Genomic DNA, 18,517 nt, shown 5'->3' with positions numbered 1-18,517 from the left:
AATTGGCTTGTCGCGCCCCCCAGCTCTCTTTTAATCAAGCAATGCAAATGATCTAGCTATCTATCTATCTATCTATCTATCTATCTATCTATCTGTCTATCTGTCTATCCATCCATCCATCTATCTATGAAAGAGCTCTATATGTGGATGCTGAGCTGAATGAATTGAACAATCTTGGTAGATGAAAAGACAGAGGGAAAGAGAACACCGAGCTAGAGAGAGAAACAATAGATGGATAAAGATAAAGTGACAGAAGCCAAATTGATTTCAATATGACTTACAATATTGCCACTTAGTGGAATTGTTTTTGTTTTCCTTGTCTGCTTTTGTCAGACTCTCCCTGGCTGGAATTTGCTTAGTTGAAATCTTTGTTACTTTTTTCCATCACTTCCGGAGTCTCTTTGACTGATAAACTGAGAAATTAAACATCGGGGACAAATATGTGGCCTCTGCAGCGTGGTTCAGGCCAAATGTGAGTCTCACTGAAAGAATTACCGATTAAAAACTGTCTGAGCACAGTTTGAACACAGCTTTCGTTGATGTTGTTCCAAGGATATTAGCAAATGAATTGACTGGAACACAGTTTTCTTTGCCTGGTGGCAAAATGTATCTATAAATGGAAACATTTTATCCACATCTACTCAAATGAGTCGCAATGTTTACAAGGGGAGATTCTGCACTTTGTCTGCCAATGCTCCGGTATCCAAAAATCAATCATTTGATTAGTGGACTTAGCTATTTTTTTTTTATTTTATTGTTGACGTTAAAGTTTATTTAAGAAATAAGAATGATTTATGTATAAAAATATTGATAGTATGCATTTCCAGTGTTATATTTTTGTGTCTTCTTTTTTCAGGGTCAAGTCATGTTTCGGAACGGAGAGAGGATGGGCACAATAAAATTCAACCAGTTTCAAGGTATGTGAGACACGACTCCTACTACACCCCATAACCAAACAGTTTTTAGTCTTCTGTAAAGAATCAGTAAGGTATGAGACTTTACTGATTCTTACTTTGTATAAATTTGATAGCTCTGTAGCTTTAGGTGACCTTACGTAACCGCTGCAGTTTGTTTGCATCCACACGATGTTGAATGAAGAGCTTTGTTTTTCCATATTCATAGATCTTTGTGCTCGCTTCACTCAGGCTGTCACAGTCACCCTCCTGCCATCCAATTTTTATTTTTCTTGCTCTGACTGCTGAGCTGGATTTATGATTATGGTCAAATTTAGTTGGATTCCAACCAAACGCCTGGTTCAAAGAAATGGTGCAGGATTACCACAGTGTTTTGGAAAGCTCATTTTCAAATTTTCCCAAATCATAAGGCTGTCATGGTTGATGTGGTACCTGGTGCCTGTAATGGATTCTAACCAAGTGAGCTTAAGAAAAGCTTTTAGTAGATTAATTTCCACAGGAAAAAGGATGCGGGAAGATTTCAGGCTTTTGAAGTCAAATGCTTTGTACACACGTTTTTTTTTTTGTCTTGCTTATTTGTTTGACAAAATAAACATAATTCTTTTTTTCTTTGGCGCGGCAGGTCTATTAGCCTTATTGCATATTCAGTCTTTGTCTGTGTGGGTGCAGGTGAGGTCTGCGGTGCTTTACTGTGAGTGCTGCTGATGAGATGTCTGCATAGATGGTGCGGCTCTAAATGTAAAAACATGACTCAGCACTCTCTGTCCTCATGTCCTCGTAGCATCGTCTTAAATGTGTCTCTCAGAGTCAGCTGGGTCTACTGGATGGCAGCATAACCCAGAGATTGCATCTTCATGCAGGGGATTCCCATCTCCTATGCTCCCCAGACTGTATGTAGCACGCTGCATGGTGCTGTTCAGGCCTGTTTGCCTAACCTTCTTATCTTCCCAACCGCAGAGGGGCTCGATCCCTCTGGCAGCTTACATCACACGCACTGCATGTGTCTGTCTGCGTGTGCATGAGAGCGTTAGAGGAACAGAGTAGTATGTGGTTGCTGATGTGTCCGTTTACCACCACTGGTGAATCCACAATCCTTTTAATGTTTGCAAAAAAGAGAACGACACTAATCATTGCAATGTAATTGCTCCTTTAAGTCTAATTGTCATTGTTTATGCGCTAACATCGAATAATAAAACAACTACAGTTTTCATGGCCACAATCAGCATGTGAGAAATAAATGAGCTGAATTTGAATACATATCTGTTCTAAATGTCTGGTTTATCTTTTAAAAGTTAAGTATTACCAAATTTCTTTTCTGGATCACTAATGGACACAGTTCTTTTTGCTCAGGTGTGTTTATATAGTTGGCGAAAATGGAAACAAAAATCATGTCATCAGACTGCCTATAGGTTGTGCTGAGAAAAAATAAGACACTGCACATTCTTTATAGCCTCTCTCTCTCTTTATATATATATATGTATATATATATACATATATATATAAATAAATAAATATATACATATATATGTAAGTTTTAACATAGTCATAAAAAAAAGCAATGTGTTATAAGGGCCAGAGAGAGCTTTTTTTTTCTACCAAGAGGAGTTACCCACTGTTTCCGTCACTTTCTTCCCTCATCCAAGCCCGTTCGCAGCTGTCTCTCTGTCTCTCTCTCCTTTGAGCCATATAATATTTGGTCAGTGTCTTTAACCCTCACTCTTTCCTAACTTGTCAGAAGTCTTGAATTCGTCACCCCCTTTCGCACACCAATAGTGTCAGCTGAGCGCAAAGGAGCGGAGGGACACCCCTCGCTTGAATATTTCAAGAGGCAGTGATACTCAACATGACCCTATCATCTGTTCCCAGCAACTGATCCATCATCTCACCCTGTCGGATGATCACGGTCAAAGACCTCGATGGCTCTTTTTTCCCCCCCACCGTCTCTCATGGGGATAAGAAATAGCTACCAGGGGTCTTGATCACGGGAGCATTTGCTTTAACTGCCGACTTTAAATCACTGCACGTCCAGGCATGGTAAGGAACATGCACAAGGATCATACAGTAATGTACAAAAGTCTTGGGCCATCCGGAAAATATGGGAAACAAGTGTGCCTGGCTCTGGAGTGGAACCCTGATTAATGTAACTGGTACAAAATTGTGTTTGTTGAGAAATATCTGCATATATATTATGCCAGATTTATTCAAGACACGTTTGTTGCGTTACATACACGTGTTGTATGAGTTAAATTCATTGACAGCTCGCTGATACCAGCACTCTGCATATATCAGATATATAATTAAAAAATAGTTGTTGTTTTTTTTTTAAATCTATACACATAGTGTCTGTATTGAGCAAGAGGAATTTATCAGACACACACACAGTCGCCTGTATTACTACTCCCTCACTGGAGTTCTTGACCACTAGCAGTGTTACTAAGCAACATTTCTGCAAGTGATTTTTTTGCGAGTGAGTCTTGGGTGATGCAATGGGTGAGACATTTCCACCAGTTGTTTCACACCATTTCACTTAATTGCAGGTGGCGGCAGATCCCAGGAAAGGGAGCTTTGAAGAAGGAGATTTTTAGTTTCTTGACCACTATTCAGTCGTCTTACTATCTTCTATTTTTAAGTATATTTATAAGTTAAAAAATTCTTTAAGCTCACAGCATGTATCCCCTGTTGTTTTTTTCTGTTTCTGTTTATTTTTGGATATATTCGGTGGGGCTGACGGTATCCATGCAGTCGTAGCTCAACTACAAAATGCCTGATTCTCTTCTATTTAGTCCAATTCCAGTCCGACAAAGTTTTTTCATTGTAATCTGTTTTGTAGTCGGACTAATACGGTATTATTATTTTTTTTATTCTACTGTCATGTACTGATTAAATACTGATTGGGACGCAGCCTCCACACTTTTGACATAAAATATGTCCACAGCTTAAGGAAGACAGCTACCGGCATTTTTATGGACAATACACACACGCCCTGGTCACTCCCTGTTTGAACGCCTGCCACCTGGCAAGCGGTCCAGATCCATTAAATCCAGTTCCAACAGAGGAACAGCTTTTATCCAAGAGCTTTGGCCTCCATGCCCAAACACAATAGACTCTGAACCATATCACACAAACATGCCATATTGAATTTAGACTAATTCTGCTGTTTATTGAATATTGCTGCTGGTTATATTGAATGAATTAATTAATTTAATTACATCTCAGATGGGAGAAGCCACACAAGTGTAATGACAATGAAGATATTTCTGATTCTAATCAGTATTTGTTCAAATTGACTAATGAAACAAAAAGGCATGAGATGCATTTCCACGGGTTAAACGACAGGGTGAGTTATAGCAGCCCGCTGCAGCCATCAATATTCCCTGTGGGGGTAGAGTGCTGAGATAGTATTTTAGCACCTCAAAGAAGGGAGTGCTGTTATACAATCCCCTCTGCTGTTTAGATCCTAACAAAGGATGTGGTCAAGGGAAACACAGCCATTGATTGTTCAGCACTTGGAAGTTTGAAAAAATACAAATTCAAATTGTGTATGCACACACGGTTTACTTTAATGGTCAAGATACAGTTTGAGCTTAAGCTGATGCTTTGATGTCAGAATGAAGGATCAAATGGTGTTATTCGGAGGAAAAATGCACTGCCCTGTGATGTTGGAAAGGCTGATGTTATCTGTCATTTTCCCATAGTCAAGGACAATGCTACAGAGGAGTTCAATGGGCCTATCAAAGTGATAACAGGTGGAAGCAGAGTGCGATTTGTGTGTGCACACCCAAAGAAATTGCAGGTGGTTTGCAGTGCTTACGAATACATCGGAATAATCTGTCCTCTCCTCCCATCCCCTGCTTCTCTCCTCCCTGGTATATGCTCTGTGAGAGAGTAATCTTTCTGAGTGAGAAAGAGTGAAGGCCCAGGTTTGTTTGACAAGGTCACGCTTACTCCAGCATTAGACCTTTGGGACTCGAAGAGAAAACACAGAATTCAAATGGCAGCTCTTTGAGCAGAACTCCAGAGAGATTGGTCTTTGCAGGATGAAGTGTACAGCAGTTTGCATTCCCTCAAATGAATTTAGAAAGTGCATAAAGTATAATGCAACATGAATACCAAAGTAAGTTTGCAAATTGTCCCCACCTCCACAGCATTTAAGCGTTGTATAAGGTGCTGTCATTCTGCCCTTCATTTGTATTTTTGTTGCCATTAAGGCAAATTAAACGCATAATTGAGGCTTTTTAAAAAGACTGTTTCCTGACAATATTAAGTTGGCAAGTTTTGCCTGACCTTACCTTTATTCCTTTACTTTCCTTGCCTTGTTTTGTCGGGCGTCATAAGATGACAGAACCCCTATACACAGCATGCACAAGTGAGTATTTTGAGCTCATTGTCATTTCTCTGCATACTTACCAACGCCAAGCTATGTTACTTGAATGCTAATTGGATTTGAACATGATCAGGACATGTGAGGGTGTGACCTAAAGTGGTCAACACTTTATATCAAGGTGTGCATCATTTTTAGAATTATTCTTTGACTCAGAAAACAAAATATTTAACCGACTCTGAAAAGTCACAGACACGCAGCACTGTTGAAGTAACTAAGCTATTGAGGCGTGATCACCACACAGTCAAAGAAGAAAAGATGCAAATGAACTACTTGAGAAGAATTAAACGCAAAGCTACCAGGAACCCATTAACCTCCAGTGCCGTCGTATTCCAGCAATGCAACCTACCTGAAGTGTCCACACGTACAAGGTGTTCACTGCTCAGAGACATGGCCAGGGTACAGAGAGCTGAAACACGGCCACCACTGAACAAGACTCACAAGTTGAAATGTTGAAAAGGGCCAAGAAAGGTTTTATGGACAGATGACTCTTGACGGACTAGATGGATGAGCCTGTGGCACAGAGCTCCATTTAGATTCAGGCGTATACTGGTATGGGCTGTTAAGGAAGAACTAGTTGGACCTTTTGGGGTTGACGATGGACTTAAACCGACTCCCAAACCTACTGCCAACAATGGTACAGAAAAAAAGTCTACATCATTAAGTTTTTTATGCAGGACAATGCTCCATCACATACATCCAAGTACTCCATTGTGTGTCTCGCCAGCAAAAGCCTTAAAGACGACAGAATAATGACATGTCTCCTTCCTCACCTGACCTAAACCCTATTGAGAACTTGTGAGCTCAAAATCTGATCGTCAACAGATCAAGAAACTAATCCATGGATGGAAGGCTTATGAACGTTATTGAAGCGTTGATTTGTACATTTTAGTTGTACATTTGTTATTCTTATATAAATGAATATAAACAAGTAAGATGGGAACATTATGGTTTTTCATTAAGTTCCATAATCATTCTGCACACTAATAGTTGCCTAACAATTGTGGTTTATTAACACTTTGGATTGACTGAGAAACAATAAAGTGAATCCCCAGGAACACAACACAACACAGTGACAGTGAAAGTGGTTTGAATATAATGGACATTTAAGAGTTACACACTACAGTAAAACAATCCTACTTGGTGCCCTAAAATTCAGTGTTTTGAATATTTTGTTATATTACTTTTTGGGATATCTCCTCTGTGAGGTTGTAACACGGTGCCAGACAGTGCAGCTTAAAGCTGGGCCATTCTTCACTGTGTCCAATTACTGTTTGAACTAGATTTGCACGTTCACTCTAAGTAGCATCTGTTACGGGTTTTTTTTTTTTTTTTTCAAACAAAGGATCACTTAAAGCTACACTTTATAAACCCGGCAAGCTGCTTTGTGCCTGCGCTCCATTATTTTTACACTCCACTGCTGAAATAAGTCTGCTACCTCGAATATTTCAAGAAAACCGGAACAAACGTTGTGAGCTTTGAGCCTCAAGTGACGGCAGGGGATTATTAGGCATCATCACCCTAATTACCTACTCTGCACTCATGACGTTTGTGTTTTGAAAACTCAAGGAACGTCCTTACTTTTCATTCAGTGCCATCGTCAGGTCAAGTATGTTGTTTGAGTGATAGTTGGCAGGAAGGAAAACGAGAAAAAAAACATTTTTATGTGTGTTATTTGTCATTTTTTAAAGTGCTGTTCACAAACACATGGTGTTGGTTGGCTGACAAGCGTTGTGATCTGTAAATGTAAAAGCAGTCCAGGCAGTAAAAGAAAAGTCGATGTGTTTTAATATCTCTACATGTGTGTTTTTTCATTGAACAGAGGGCCAGGAAGTGAAGGTGGGAGAGTACAACGCGATTGCTGATGTGCTGGACCTCATCAACAACTCCATAAGGTTCCAAGGTAGGAAGTTAATAGATATGAGTGTGTGCTCCCGCGTTTGTGTGTGACTGAGATACAACTCAATGAAGACCAATGAAGAAGTGCCCAATGGTTTATTTTATAAGGGTATTACTCACAACCTCAGCACCCTCTCCACTCTCTCACTTGAACCCTCTACCACACATACTATCCTCATACACCACCACCACTTAGTGTAGGGACTCACTACTCTCTTTTACCACTCTAAACGGTCCTCTCTCTGCTAAATTATTAACCAGTCCATTTTTCACCCCCCCTACCGTGTTTGCTTGTGTTGACACACTTTGTAATTTGTTCAATTCCCCTGGCCATTCTCCGCTTCACCACCCGTACCCCACATACAGAGAAAGTCTTGGGCAGTACCATCTGAAATGCTTGTTTCCCCGTCCCTGACCACAGTAAGTGGATATAGTGTAAGGCGATGCCATTGCGATCGATTGGCACACCGACAGGTGAAAAATGGAGCAAAAGATAAGAAAGTGAAGGGTCCGACCACAATAACTTACATGTGGTGCTTTAAGACGTGCACATTCAACTGGGGTCGGTTTCTGAACCAGAGTTTTCTTCATTATTTCAGTGTGACATGTTTGAGGCTCACTTATACTGAGGGGTTGTCTTAACACATTTAACGCACTTCCTCTCCTCCTAAGGTGTGGAGCCTCCCAAGGATCGTACATTTGTGCGTCTGCAGCGCCGCCACATCAACGTGCCCCTTTACAGCATCCTGTCCACCATCACTATACTGGGCATGCTCATGGCCGGAGCCTTCTTGTTCTTTAACATAAAAAACCGCAACCACAGGTCAGCAAACAGCACTGGTGAAGCAGAGGTTTGATGGGGGGTGGGGGGGAGGGAGGAGTTATCAGGGGTGGAATAGATATAATGTCTAATATGTACAGTTCAGTCAGAGGCAAGCGGGGTAAAGTGAAGGATGGTAGGGATAATGGAAGAACAAATAAAGGAAAAACAACGACTATCTGCAGATACATTATTGGTTCACATTTTACTCTCTGTATACCAGATTATCATACTTGGATAATGGATGGATTCTATTCTATTCTATTTATTGTCATCCGCTCTAATCTTCTGATCTCCTCCAGACTAATCAAGATGTCCAGTCCTTACATGAACAACCTGATCATCCTGGGTGGCATGCTCTCCTACGCTTCTATCTTCCTGTTCGGTCTGGATGGAGGCTTCGTCTCTGACAAGGAGTTTGAGACCCTCTGCACTGTGAGTTTCTCCGTGCAGTTTATTCATTTTGTTTAATAGACTGGTTAGGATTTTGCTTGTCAGATCCCAAAAATTCAGTTAAGGTTATACATAGCAATTATTTTCATTAATATTTAATCTGCTGTAAATTTGTCAACTCATTTTGTCTGTAAAATGGAAATTTTCTCAAAGCCTGTCTTTAGTTTGCATGATTTATTTTCAACCAACATTCAAAACCCCAGAATATGTTTAACTAGATGCTGGAGACAGGATGACATACAACCTAAAACAATGAATTGATAATTTTTAGTTTGAATCCCCCTCGCATTTAACCCTCCTCCAAATAATTAGGATCAGGGTTAGAGATACACTTTATTCAGTACTGTTGTTTTAGCATTAATCTGACTCCATAAACTGTATAGACAATGAGCCAAAATATGATGAGAAAACTGGCGGAACACTAATCACATGATCTATGTGACAAATTCTCACTGAAAACGGAATGAATCTCTCTCTCTCTCTCTCTCTCTCTCTCTCTCTCTCTCTCTCTCTCTCTCTCTCTCTCTCTCTCTCTCTCTGTCTCTCTCTCTCTCTCTCTCTGGGTCTCTCGCTAGCACAGAGCACATTAAGAGTCTCCCCCCAGGTAGTATGACTGCGTGACTGTGTACATGCTGGATTAATTAAAGAGTTTTGATTACAGTGATAGCGTGTTTCCACTGAGATACCACCCCTCCAGACACAGACACCCACAGCAAGGATAATGCCAGGGTAGGTCTCGAGCTGCCACCACCTGGCTGAAGCTCTGTCGCAGAGCCAAAAAAAAAAAAAAAGGAGCTTGTCACTTCAGATGCGTCTCCACAGCACAGACACACAGAGGTTGATCCATTCTCTCCATCAATCAACATGTGGCCGGTCACCTTGAGAATAGATGCTGCGATTGTTTTTATGCCATCTTTTTTTAACCCGCATTGTGCCCCGACCTGACTTTTTCCACACGGTAGAGCATAGTCAGGTATTGAGGACACGCGGAGCACAAAGGAGTTCACGCCGATTACCGAACTTGTGTACCACGTGCAGCAGTCAAACACAAAAGCACACACACACTCACACCTTCAGACCCTGAAGCTATATTAGGATTTTGTCATTTAAATTTAAATGCGAAGCTTTTAAAACACTTCAGCCGTGTCCTTTGTGCCGGAGCAGAGAGAGGTCTACATTTTGTCTCTCATTATGATGAAATGTGACAGCTTCAATGGTCCAGGATGTTCTTTCAGTCTCAATACTTCGAGATGAAAGAATAATTCTGACAGCATCTTTATTTTTAGAAGGCTTCACAGTGCTATTTTGAACTTCCAAAGGAAAATACAAATATACCTCTGAGATCAGATTGTTGTTTTAGGCCTTGATCACCACTGTAACACTTGTGTTGTTCTGATAGGTTCGGACGTGGATTCTCATTGTTGGATACACCACAGCTTTTGGAGCCATGTTTGCCAAGACCTGGAGGGTGCACGCCATCTTTAAGAATGTCAAGATGAAGAAGAAGGTATGGGAGCATTTTACATTTCACAGAGACCTAATTGTTTGTTTTTAACAAATGAGACGCAGCCATCTCAGTAAACTGCTGTTATTTTAGTTCTTTAGATCTAAGGCTTCAGGTTCTTATCACGTTGTATGTATCTCTTAAATACAAAAAGACCCGTTGGCTTCATCAAGGATGTTTTCCATGTCTTTTAAAAGCCCAACGCTGATGTGTGGGAGCTTGTATTCAGACCCACGCTTTATAACACTCTGAAAAGACTGACAGCGGCAGGCAACTGTTTTTAGAATGTTGTAATAAAAAACGAAATCAGAAATACAGATGGCTTTTCCAAAACATCTGACAAACCGGTTTCACTGGCCCAGTTATATAAAGCAGTGCCAAGTTCACTGCGTGTTGTAACTCTGCTTGCCCTTTTTTGTATTTATAGATTTTGCGTCCCCCTCCTTTTGTCTATCACTCTCTCTTCTTCTCTTGCATATTATACTGGAGTAAGCGTGGGTAGTTTGCCCAGAGAGGGAAAGAGGAAAGATGGATGGATCAAACAGTTGAAGTTTGGAGAGATGAAGAGAAATAGTGGCAAAAATAAAAAAAGCAGGGCAGATGAAAGGACAAGACAAACAATGTGGCAAAACTGGCAGTGAAAGTAGGTTGGACACTGAAAAGAAACAGGGGAACCCGTGGGAAAACGAGGGCGACAGAGATGAAGATAAAGAAAATCCTCACTACAGGTTAAATGATCACAAAGTCCGTGACCTAGTTCTACAGTATATTCACAGTTCACTGTAATTGTGTGGTCTGGTCAGACACAATTATGTTTCTTCAGCTGTGTCCAAATAAATGACACTGACCATGGCCTTTCTTATCTTATTTTATTCATTTTTCTTTTTTTTTTTTTTTATCACTTGACGAAAACAGTTTTACTTCTCCGAGAACAGTGAGCTCGGCTGACCCTTTGCAGCCAATTATCTGTGCTCAGTTCGCCCTTCCTCACCCTGTCTTCCTCGCTAACAGAGACAAAACAGATGTTTTCTCAGCTGTATTTATACCTACCACATTCAGCGTTGGATAATTCAAGATGTATCCATTGTTGGTTCGGGGCCTGGGTTTGTGTGGGCGCGCACACACACACACACACACGCACATTACACTTCTTCCACACTGATTGAGTGCAGGTGTTTTGGGTTCAGTGGAGGAATAACTGCTGTTGGTTGCATGAAATCTCTGCCAGCGCTGTCAGAGGAGGGACACGCTCAAGTGTTTGCCATATTTTCTTCAGTTAGGGTGGCAGTACATCCCTCACCCCTTTCTGCAGACCATTCCTCCATTTTTTTTTTCTCCCCCCCTCACACTGAGAGCGAGCAGATTGTAAATCCTGGGTGTGTTCGATAAGGGTTCCACTCAGTGGGTCTGCAGCCGGCACTCCTTCACTTCCTAAAGAGCTCAGTGCCAGAGACAGCTTTGGGGGAAGGACTGTCAATCAATGTCCTCCTCCTCCATGTACACACCACACACACACACACAAATAAACATACACACTCACCATAAAATGAACCCTCAACCCCCCCCAGGCCCCTGTGCCAGCTACTGGTGATTATATGCTGAATATACGGTGTATACACACCCACGCGCGTGCACACACACACGTTATAAATTTTGTATAAGCCTGGAAGTTTGTTTTTGTTCATTTTGTCTCAGTTATGAATGAAGAATGGAGGAGATATTTGGATCCATAGTTTCATTCTTATTCACGACAGGCCCAGTATTATTTTATTTTTTTTTCCCAGTTTGAAAAGATGAATGAGAACTATGTCATCGTACTAACATTAGTGGGGACAATAAAATATTTATAAAGGAGACCTGGCCAAAAAAGCTCACCAGTTACTGTTCAGTTAAATAATACACAAAACATTTACAATAAAAAAACGTTAAACAGCAGTGAAAATTCAATCAGCTGAAATTTCCGGTCACAACACCTTTTTAACTTGGCTGACAACAGAGCTTTTTGTGTGTGTTTTGTCATTTTTACCAAAATATCACACATCTTATACTATATTTAATTATTATTCTATTTTTTTTTTTAACTCTGAATTTGAAGCCACGGTCCGATATTTGACCTGTTTTGCTTCTCTTCACCGGCCTGTCTTAAAGTATAGCGATATTCCAACACGAACACCACACCTCGCCCATTTTGGTTCGGTGCCAACATGATGAAACAATAGCACATCAAAAAAAAAACGCATGCGTCTCATCCTGAGCCCACCGGAGGATGAAAAGTACAAGAGCTCTGGGCAGCATCAGGACTACGTGATCGTTTCCAAACACTGCCCTGCTTGTGTTCCCTGACCTTTCCTTTGATCCACGGTTACAAACGGTCAAACACTATTATAAATAAAGATCACAAACAGGTCATGGCTTTCATCACTCTAAAGTTCATGCTACAAAAGAGGCGCTTTACTAGTTGACAGCATTGACTCTTAGTGGGTAGGTCTTTTCCATATTCTTTGCATATTTATGTAAAAATATCCATACTTGTTTGGGTTTTGGACTCAATTTTATATTATGATGCTTAATTACAGCTACAATCATTGTAATCAGTCACTGATTACATGTTACATTGGGCCTCAAGATGAGGTCAGGAATGGCTTTACAGACACGTGTGCTCTTACATGTTGACAGCAGGTGTCGTTTTTGGACTAATACAAGCACTGCTTCTTCTTTTTCCCCCTCCAGATCATCAAGGACCAGAAGTTGTTGATTATTGTAGGTGGGATGCTGCTAATCGACTTGTGCATCCTCATTTGCTGGCAGATTGTGGACCCACTTAGGAGGACTGTCGAAGAATACAGCTTGGAGGTCAGTGTGCTGATTTTTTTTACTTAAACTTGTGCTTGATTGTTGTTGATTTTCTGCCTTCACTGGAAGGATTGCAGTCTTAGCACATTCTTGATCAAGTGCCTGTATTTGGACTGTATTTTGGACAAAATGTCTGCCTTGGGCTGTGGCACAAGCATCTTTGTTGTACTTGTTATTTTTGGGTCAGGATGTGAGCCAGTGCTGCCTCCTGTGCCCGTCTCATGGTTGGACATTTGCCATCTGGGATGTGACACTTTGGCAAGGCCTGATGGAAAAGAGGCACTTGGCACCACTTTCTCTTCGCTGGGAAGGTGGTGTGGTGAAGAGTAGAAACAAACTCTACTTTGCTGCCATTGGTTTGAGAACACTCAGGTTCTATAAGATTGGTACAGGATTAGTCTGTTAGCTGTGTGCCCGATTGGATGAAACGAGCATACTGGATCTTTGGATTCAGAAGTTGATTGCGTGTGAAGAGTGTTTTCTGTTAGGTGTGACATATTAGCAGAGAACTCAGCGGGTTTAAGGAAATGTGGACTGAATTAGCAAGGAACACACACTTTTAGAGGATTTGATCACTGTTGCCAAAATGGCAGATTGACTTGTTATTTCCCCCCACATTTGTGTTTTATAAAATATTTTTTATTTACAGCTTGGCACCCATGTGTTCAGCAAACTGCTTAAAGTGGGGGGGTTTAATGCTTGGGTCAGGAAGATTTCAAGCTACATATATTAAAATAGCTTTGACTCAAGTCTTTTTCTCTGTTTTGTTTTTGAATAAATTAGCTCATGCTGTTAAATAGCTGGTTCGCCGTTGCACCGGTGAAGCATAAGAAGCTGCAGAAGCTCATTCGTTCCTTAATCTATTAAGTTGTTGAACCAAAATACCGGCTCACATTAAGCCAAGGGCAACTAAAGTACTATAATGGTAAAATGGGTTATGGAGCAGGTGCAGTGAGGAATACTGTGCGAATGCGATGAATAGTCACATTCAGTTATGTAGCACACTTAAGATATGGATTGTTAAATGCGATTATATGAATGTGTGTCACTCTGCTCTATATCAAAACAAAAAGTGCGAATGAAGAGAATCCTACCACTGTATATGTAACATTTACTGGGTTTTGCTGAACAAAATCATTACTCAAAATATGATTCACATTGCTCTAAATAGCATTCTCTTCATCTGCTGACATGTAATTCAGGAAAGATAATTTACTTTACTGTTGCTACTAACAACGGGCAAACAGGACTAATTATTCCTCTGAAGCTGAGATGAAATCATCTGTCTTTGAGGATCACAGACCATGGATACTGCTAAATAGAGATTTTCCCTATTGAGTTGTCTTTCAAGTCCCACAGAGCCTTTTGCACGTAGACCACAAGACTGTTAGCCGTCTCCCTGAAGAGCCTGAAGTCCTTAGAAATCGAGGGCATTGGTCAGATCACCATTGACCAAAGGTCACTTAAAGGCAAGGGTCGAATTGTGGATTTTAATGGAGACTATTCCTTTGATTGTATTGAACAGATGCTGTTTGCTTGCTCGTTGCTGCCAGGGTTCTGTTGGGATTGGAAAGATGATTTGCTATCGTCTTGCACCCAGTTTTGACTTTTTGTCTTCACTTAAATTAAAACCTTGTGAAATGATAAATAGAACCTATGTAAGAGAAGAAGCAGTTCAGCTACTCCTGAGTTTTTTTATTTTGAAAAAAAAAATGTCCCTGTGGGAGATCTCTGGAGAAATGTGTGCATGGTATCTTGCTACACCTCTTTATATTCTTGCGCTGTATAATTGGCACATTTATACAACTCTAAACAAAGTCAAAAATTCCTTTGTGATGATAGTCACTTAAAGCATATATTTAAGCCTGCCTTAAGGGTGTAGCAAAGCCTTGCCTAACATATTCATTTGTGAATGTTGTCAGTGTGTGCAGTCAGGTCCTCATGGAGTAGTCTCAGACTCTAAGCCCGTGGCCAGGGAAGTGTTGTGAATATATTAACTACTCAGTAGGAGTCTGCAACCCCCATGGGGTCATGGATCTGCATGCCTGGGCTGAGGCAGCGGCGCCTCGTGCCTTGTCCAGTCTGCCAAATTTCCAGTACCTGCAGTATTGGACCCTTGAGGCCCAGCAAGGAGAGAGGCAGCCTCGTGCTCCTCTGCGCCTTGGGCCTGCAGGATTGTCAGGTGGGAGAGGAAACCAGAAGGCAACTCAAACACCCAGACAGGGGGTAAAAAGGTAGGAGAGAAACATACTATAGACAAACACTGTATTTACTGCAATAAATAATGTAAAGACATTTAAGGTAAATGAATAAACATCTTGTACTACCAGAGACTAAGGAGAGTTAACTGCAACAGATAGCATTACCCCCTCGTTGATCTTAATGAGGCTGCTGTTCTGGCAGAGCTCTTGACAGATCCAACCACAAAAAAACACAGAATCGTCCTCACAAAAATGTTAAACCCGGTGCCTCAAGGCAATGCAACAGATAAGACAAACCAGCTTGGGTAATATCTAATTTTCTCCCTATCTGTAGTAACACCACCAACACAGCCCCCTTGTGTTTTTAACATGTTGCTATTTTTGGTCCAAACACCCACTTAGGTGCAATGGGGGGGTTGTGTGCGAGGTAATAGTGAATGGGAACACAGTAGATGGTCATAAAGCTCAGGAGCAAGAAAGACCAGCTCTGACTAACAGTACTAACAGTAATTGGCACAAGGAGAAGGACCATTAGGCATCCAGTTTCCTGTGAGCTGTCGGACCATGTTGATGCTCCTCCCCTTTGCTGCATCTCTATAGCATTACATTTCCCACCCTCCCCAACAAAATACTAAGCCATGAGAATATCTGTTTTTATATTTATAATGTCCATGCACTGGTTTGTGATTTTCTTTGAATGTTAGTTATTGGATGCAGAGAATTCTATATCAGAAAAATGTTTCTGTCCATGATTGAGATTGGTGAATCACAGGAGCGTGCATCATTTTTCAAAATGAGTTCTCACAATAGCACCAATTTGTAGTGCCACTTTAGTTGTTAATGTTCCATGTCTCCCACGCCTGATTTTGATCAATGGACTCCTCACCGTTGTTTTTGTCTCAGGTCTGTGTTTAGATTGGTGATGTTTTAGGTTGGAGTGCATTTATATTGATTGTACCTGTAATTTACAGGGCTCGGTTTATTATGTGTGTCACGTGTGCAGATGGGCTTGTTATGCATTTATCAAGCGGTAATGTCATGTGGGGTTGTTGTCTGACTGCAAGCGCACTAATGAATGAGGAATTCAGGTCTGTGGTGTGAAGCTGACTGTACTACTGTCAAGAACTTAACAATATATGACTCTCCCTCATTCTGCCAATAAACATCAACAGACCATAACCAGTCGTAGTTTATTATCATATAAGAAACATCTGCAGCTGAGGCTGCAACTACCTGCTGCATCCCCTTCAACGCAGTGTTTGATGGACAGTTTCCTTTTTTCTCGTTGGAAATATATCATGATTCGCAAAAGTGGCTTCTCCTATGTCGCCCAGTATGATCAAAGAGAGGACTACATTTTAAAGTAGCGATAACGTTATTATCCTGCACGTGCTTTTACTCGGCGGAAACATCGACAAATTCAATCCTCTGCTTCACCGGGTATGAACCGTCTGCTCTGAATCCAGAAAAGCTCGGCTTAATGAGCCACTATTAACAAAACTAGGGCATCCCCCTTGAATCCTATATTAGCATTAGCAAGAAGATGAAACTGTGAAGAGGCTGACAATAGATCCTTGCGGTATGCTTCATAAAAACCTGACTGATTTTATACCCTCAAATTAATGTAAATAAGGGCCGTAGACCATGAACGGGGGTTCAGTCTGTGTCTCTAAAGGAGAGTGACCCTCGAGTCTTATTTCTGCACCAAGCCCACAGTAGTTTTAATTACAGTATGTAAGTGTTGTGCCTTCACCAGAAATTACTTGTGACCTTGACATTGTCCACCCTCTTTACCGCACTGCACATCGGCTCGCTTTGCAGAATTCAATAAAAATGTTCAGATTAAAGGCAACATTGCCAAGACGGTAATTGCAGCTCCCCCTCCCCCTCCATTCTTTTCTGCGGTCTGACCCCTGGATCCCAACAAGGCAGGGAATATTGTGAATATCAGTGTCCTTTTCTTCTACAGGGAGCTTAGTCGGGGCAGGAATAACTTCTGCTGCTCCAGGAACGTTGCGAGAATACTGATGGAGACGTTGGGCTGCCATGAGCAATTAGATCCATTTTGTGGCTCTTTAATAATTGAGCATCTGTTAATGGTGTAAATGTTTCACCAGCAAGACAGACAGCTGCTTGCCATCGGATTAAGTCACACATTACTGACGCATGTTGCAGTGTCAGGGCACACGTGTGTGTGTGTGTGTTGAAGCGTTTAGGTGTAATGTGTGTAGATTGTTCATCATTGTATTTGCTGCTTAGTGTTTGTGCGCTGACCTTGTATGTGCTGTGTGTTTCAGCCTGTATGAGTACATGTGGAATGTATGTGCTCACCCATGCATAGAAATGTTTTGTTTTTTTCTATAAATTTGCCTGTGTTTATGTACACATTAACATCCTCCCTTGTGGTCCTGGGCATTGTCTCCTGCATAATGAAGGACAAACCGTCGAGAAAGGATGATTAGCATTCTGGTGCTTCCTACTGCAGACCCCTCTCTACTCGAGCCTCTCCTCTTGTCTCCTTTCCTTTCCCTTCCCCTCCCTCCCTCCGTCATTTTTTTTTTTTTCCCAGCTTGGAAGTGCTGCAAGCATCAGCAGGCGAACGAGCTGCAAAAGAATATTGCAGTGTGGCATCGCCATGGCAACAGCCATGGTTTCTGACATCCATAACACAGAGAGCGGCACTGTTGATCCATGAGACAAAAATAGCAGATTTTAGGGCACCCACTTGAGTATGGCAAAACATGTAGAGGGGATGTTAAACATTCATGTAGAAGTACAAGCTACCTGGCTGATAGGAAGACAGTGACTGACAGAAACAGAGAAGGTGTTCAGTACGTACTCATGTACACTAGCATGCATATTTTAAGGCAGAAGTTCAGGAATGTTCATAGAGATTTTCCTCTTCATCCCTGCCTCTGACGCCTCCATCTGTATGCAGTGAGGCAAGGAGACCTAGAGAAAACATTGTTTTTTTATCCCAGTGCTTTGACATTGTACTCATCTGTTTCCACTATCATTTCACTGTAATAGGAAACCATCATATGACTCACTGCTAGCATGTACTATAGAAATGAAGCTCACGTAACTTCAGTCATTCATTCATAATCCCCCCCCCCCCTTTTTTCTAATCAGGCTCTAATTGTGGGTGTTTGGTTATATTTTGCCAGTTATGTTTTACTCACCCAGTGTCTGACTATGATCTTATCCCAGATGTTTTGGATCCCAGACCAGTATCCATGTGCTGTAGGAGATCACGTTTAAGTTCTTGGATGGAGCACTTGCCTGGCTCTGTGCAGCATATCTCCTACAGATAAGCCCAACTTCCTACTGTTTCAACTCCAGGATTGTGCCAATACTCCAGCACTAGTTCTTCCTCTTTCCTAGTACTGCAAGTTGGCAGTCTAAGTCTGGTTCCTCTCTGTCAAGAATGTGGAGTTGCTTTAAGCACAGAAACAACTTTCTCCTGCTCTTCTACATACGCATACGCTTGTG

General features: G+C 41.3%; 1 protein-coding gene across 2 annotated transcripts in view; it reads left to right on the top strand.

The window, feature by feature from the left end:
* gabbr2 (gamma-aminobutyric acid (GABA) B receptor, 2) overlaps positions 1–18,517 on the top strand; it is a 161,581-nt gene that overhangs the window by 102,799 nt on the left and 40,265 nt on the right. For both annotated transcript variants that reach the window (XM_058619699.1, XM_058619698.1), the window contains 6 exons: positions 857–917; positions 7,118–7,198; positions 7,867–8,017; positions 8,317–8,449; positions 9,867–9,974; positions 12,702–12,824. In XM_058619699.1, the coding sequence (XP_058475682.1) occupies positions 857–917; positions 7,118–7,198; positions 7,867–8,017; positions 8,317–8,449; positions 9,867–9,974; positions 12,702–12,824 (657 nt within the window). The remainder of the gene's footprint in view (positions 1–856; positions 918–7,117; positions 7,199–7,866; positions 8,018–8,316; positions 8,450–9,866; positions 9,975–12,701; positions 12,825–18,517) is intronic.

This window comes from Solea solea, chromosome 20 (genome assembly GCF_958295425.1).
Source record: "Solea solea chromosome 20, fSolSol10.1, whole genome shotgun sequence".
NCBI lineage: Eukaryota > Metazoa > Chordata > Actinopteri > Pleuronectiformes > Soleidae > Solea > Solea solea.
This window is presented reverse-complemented; position numbering and strand designations above follow the sequence as displayed.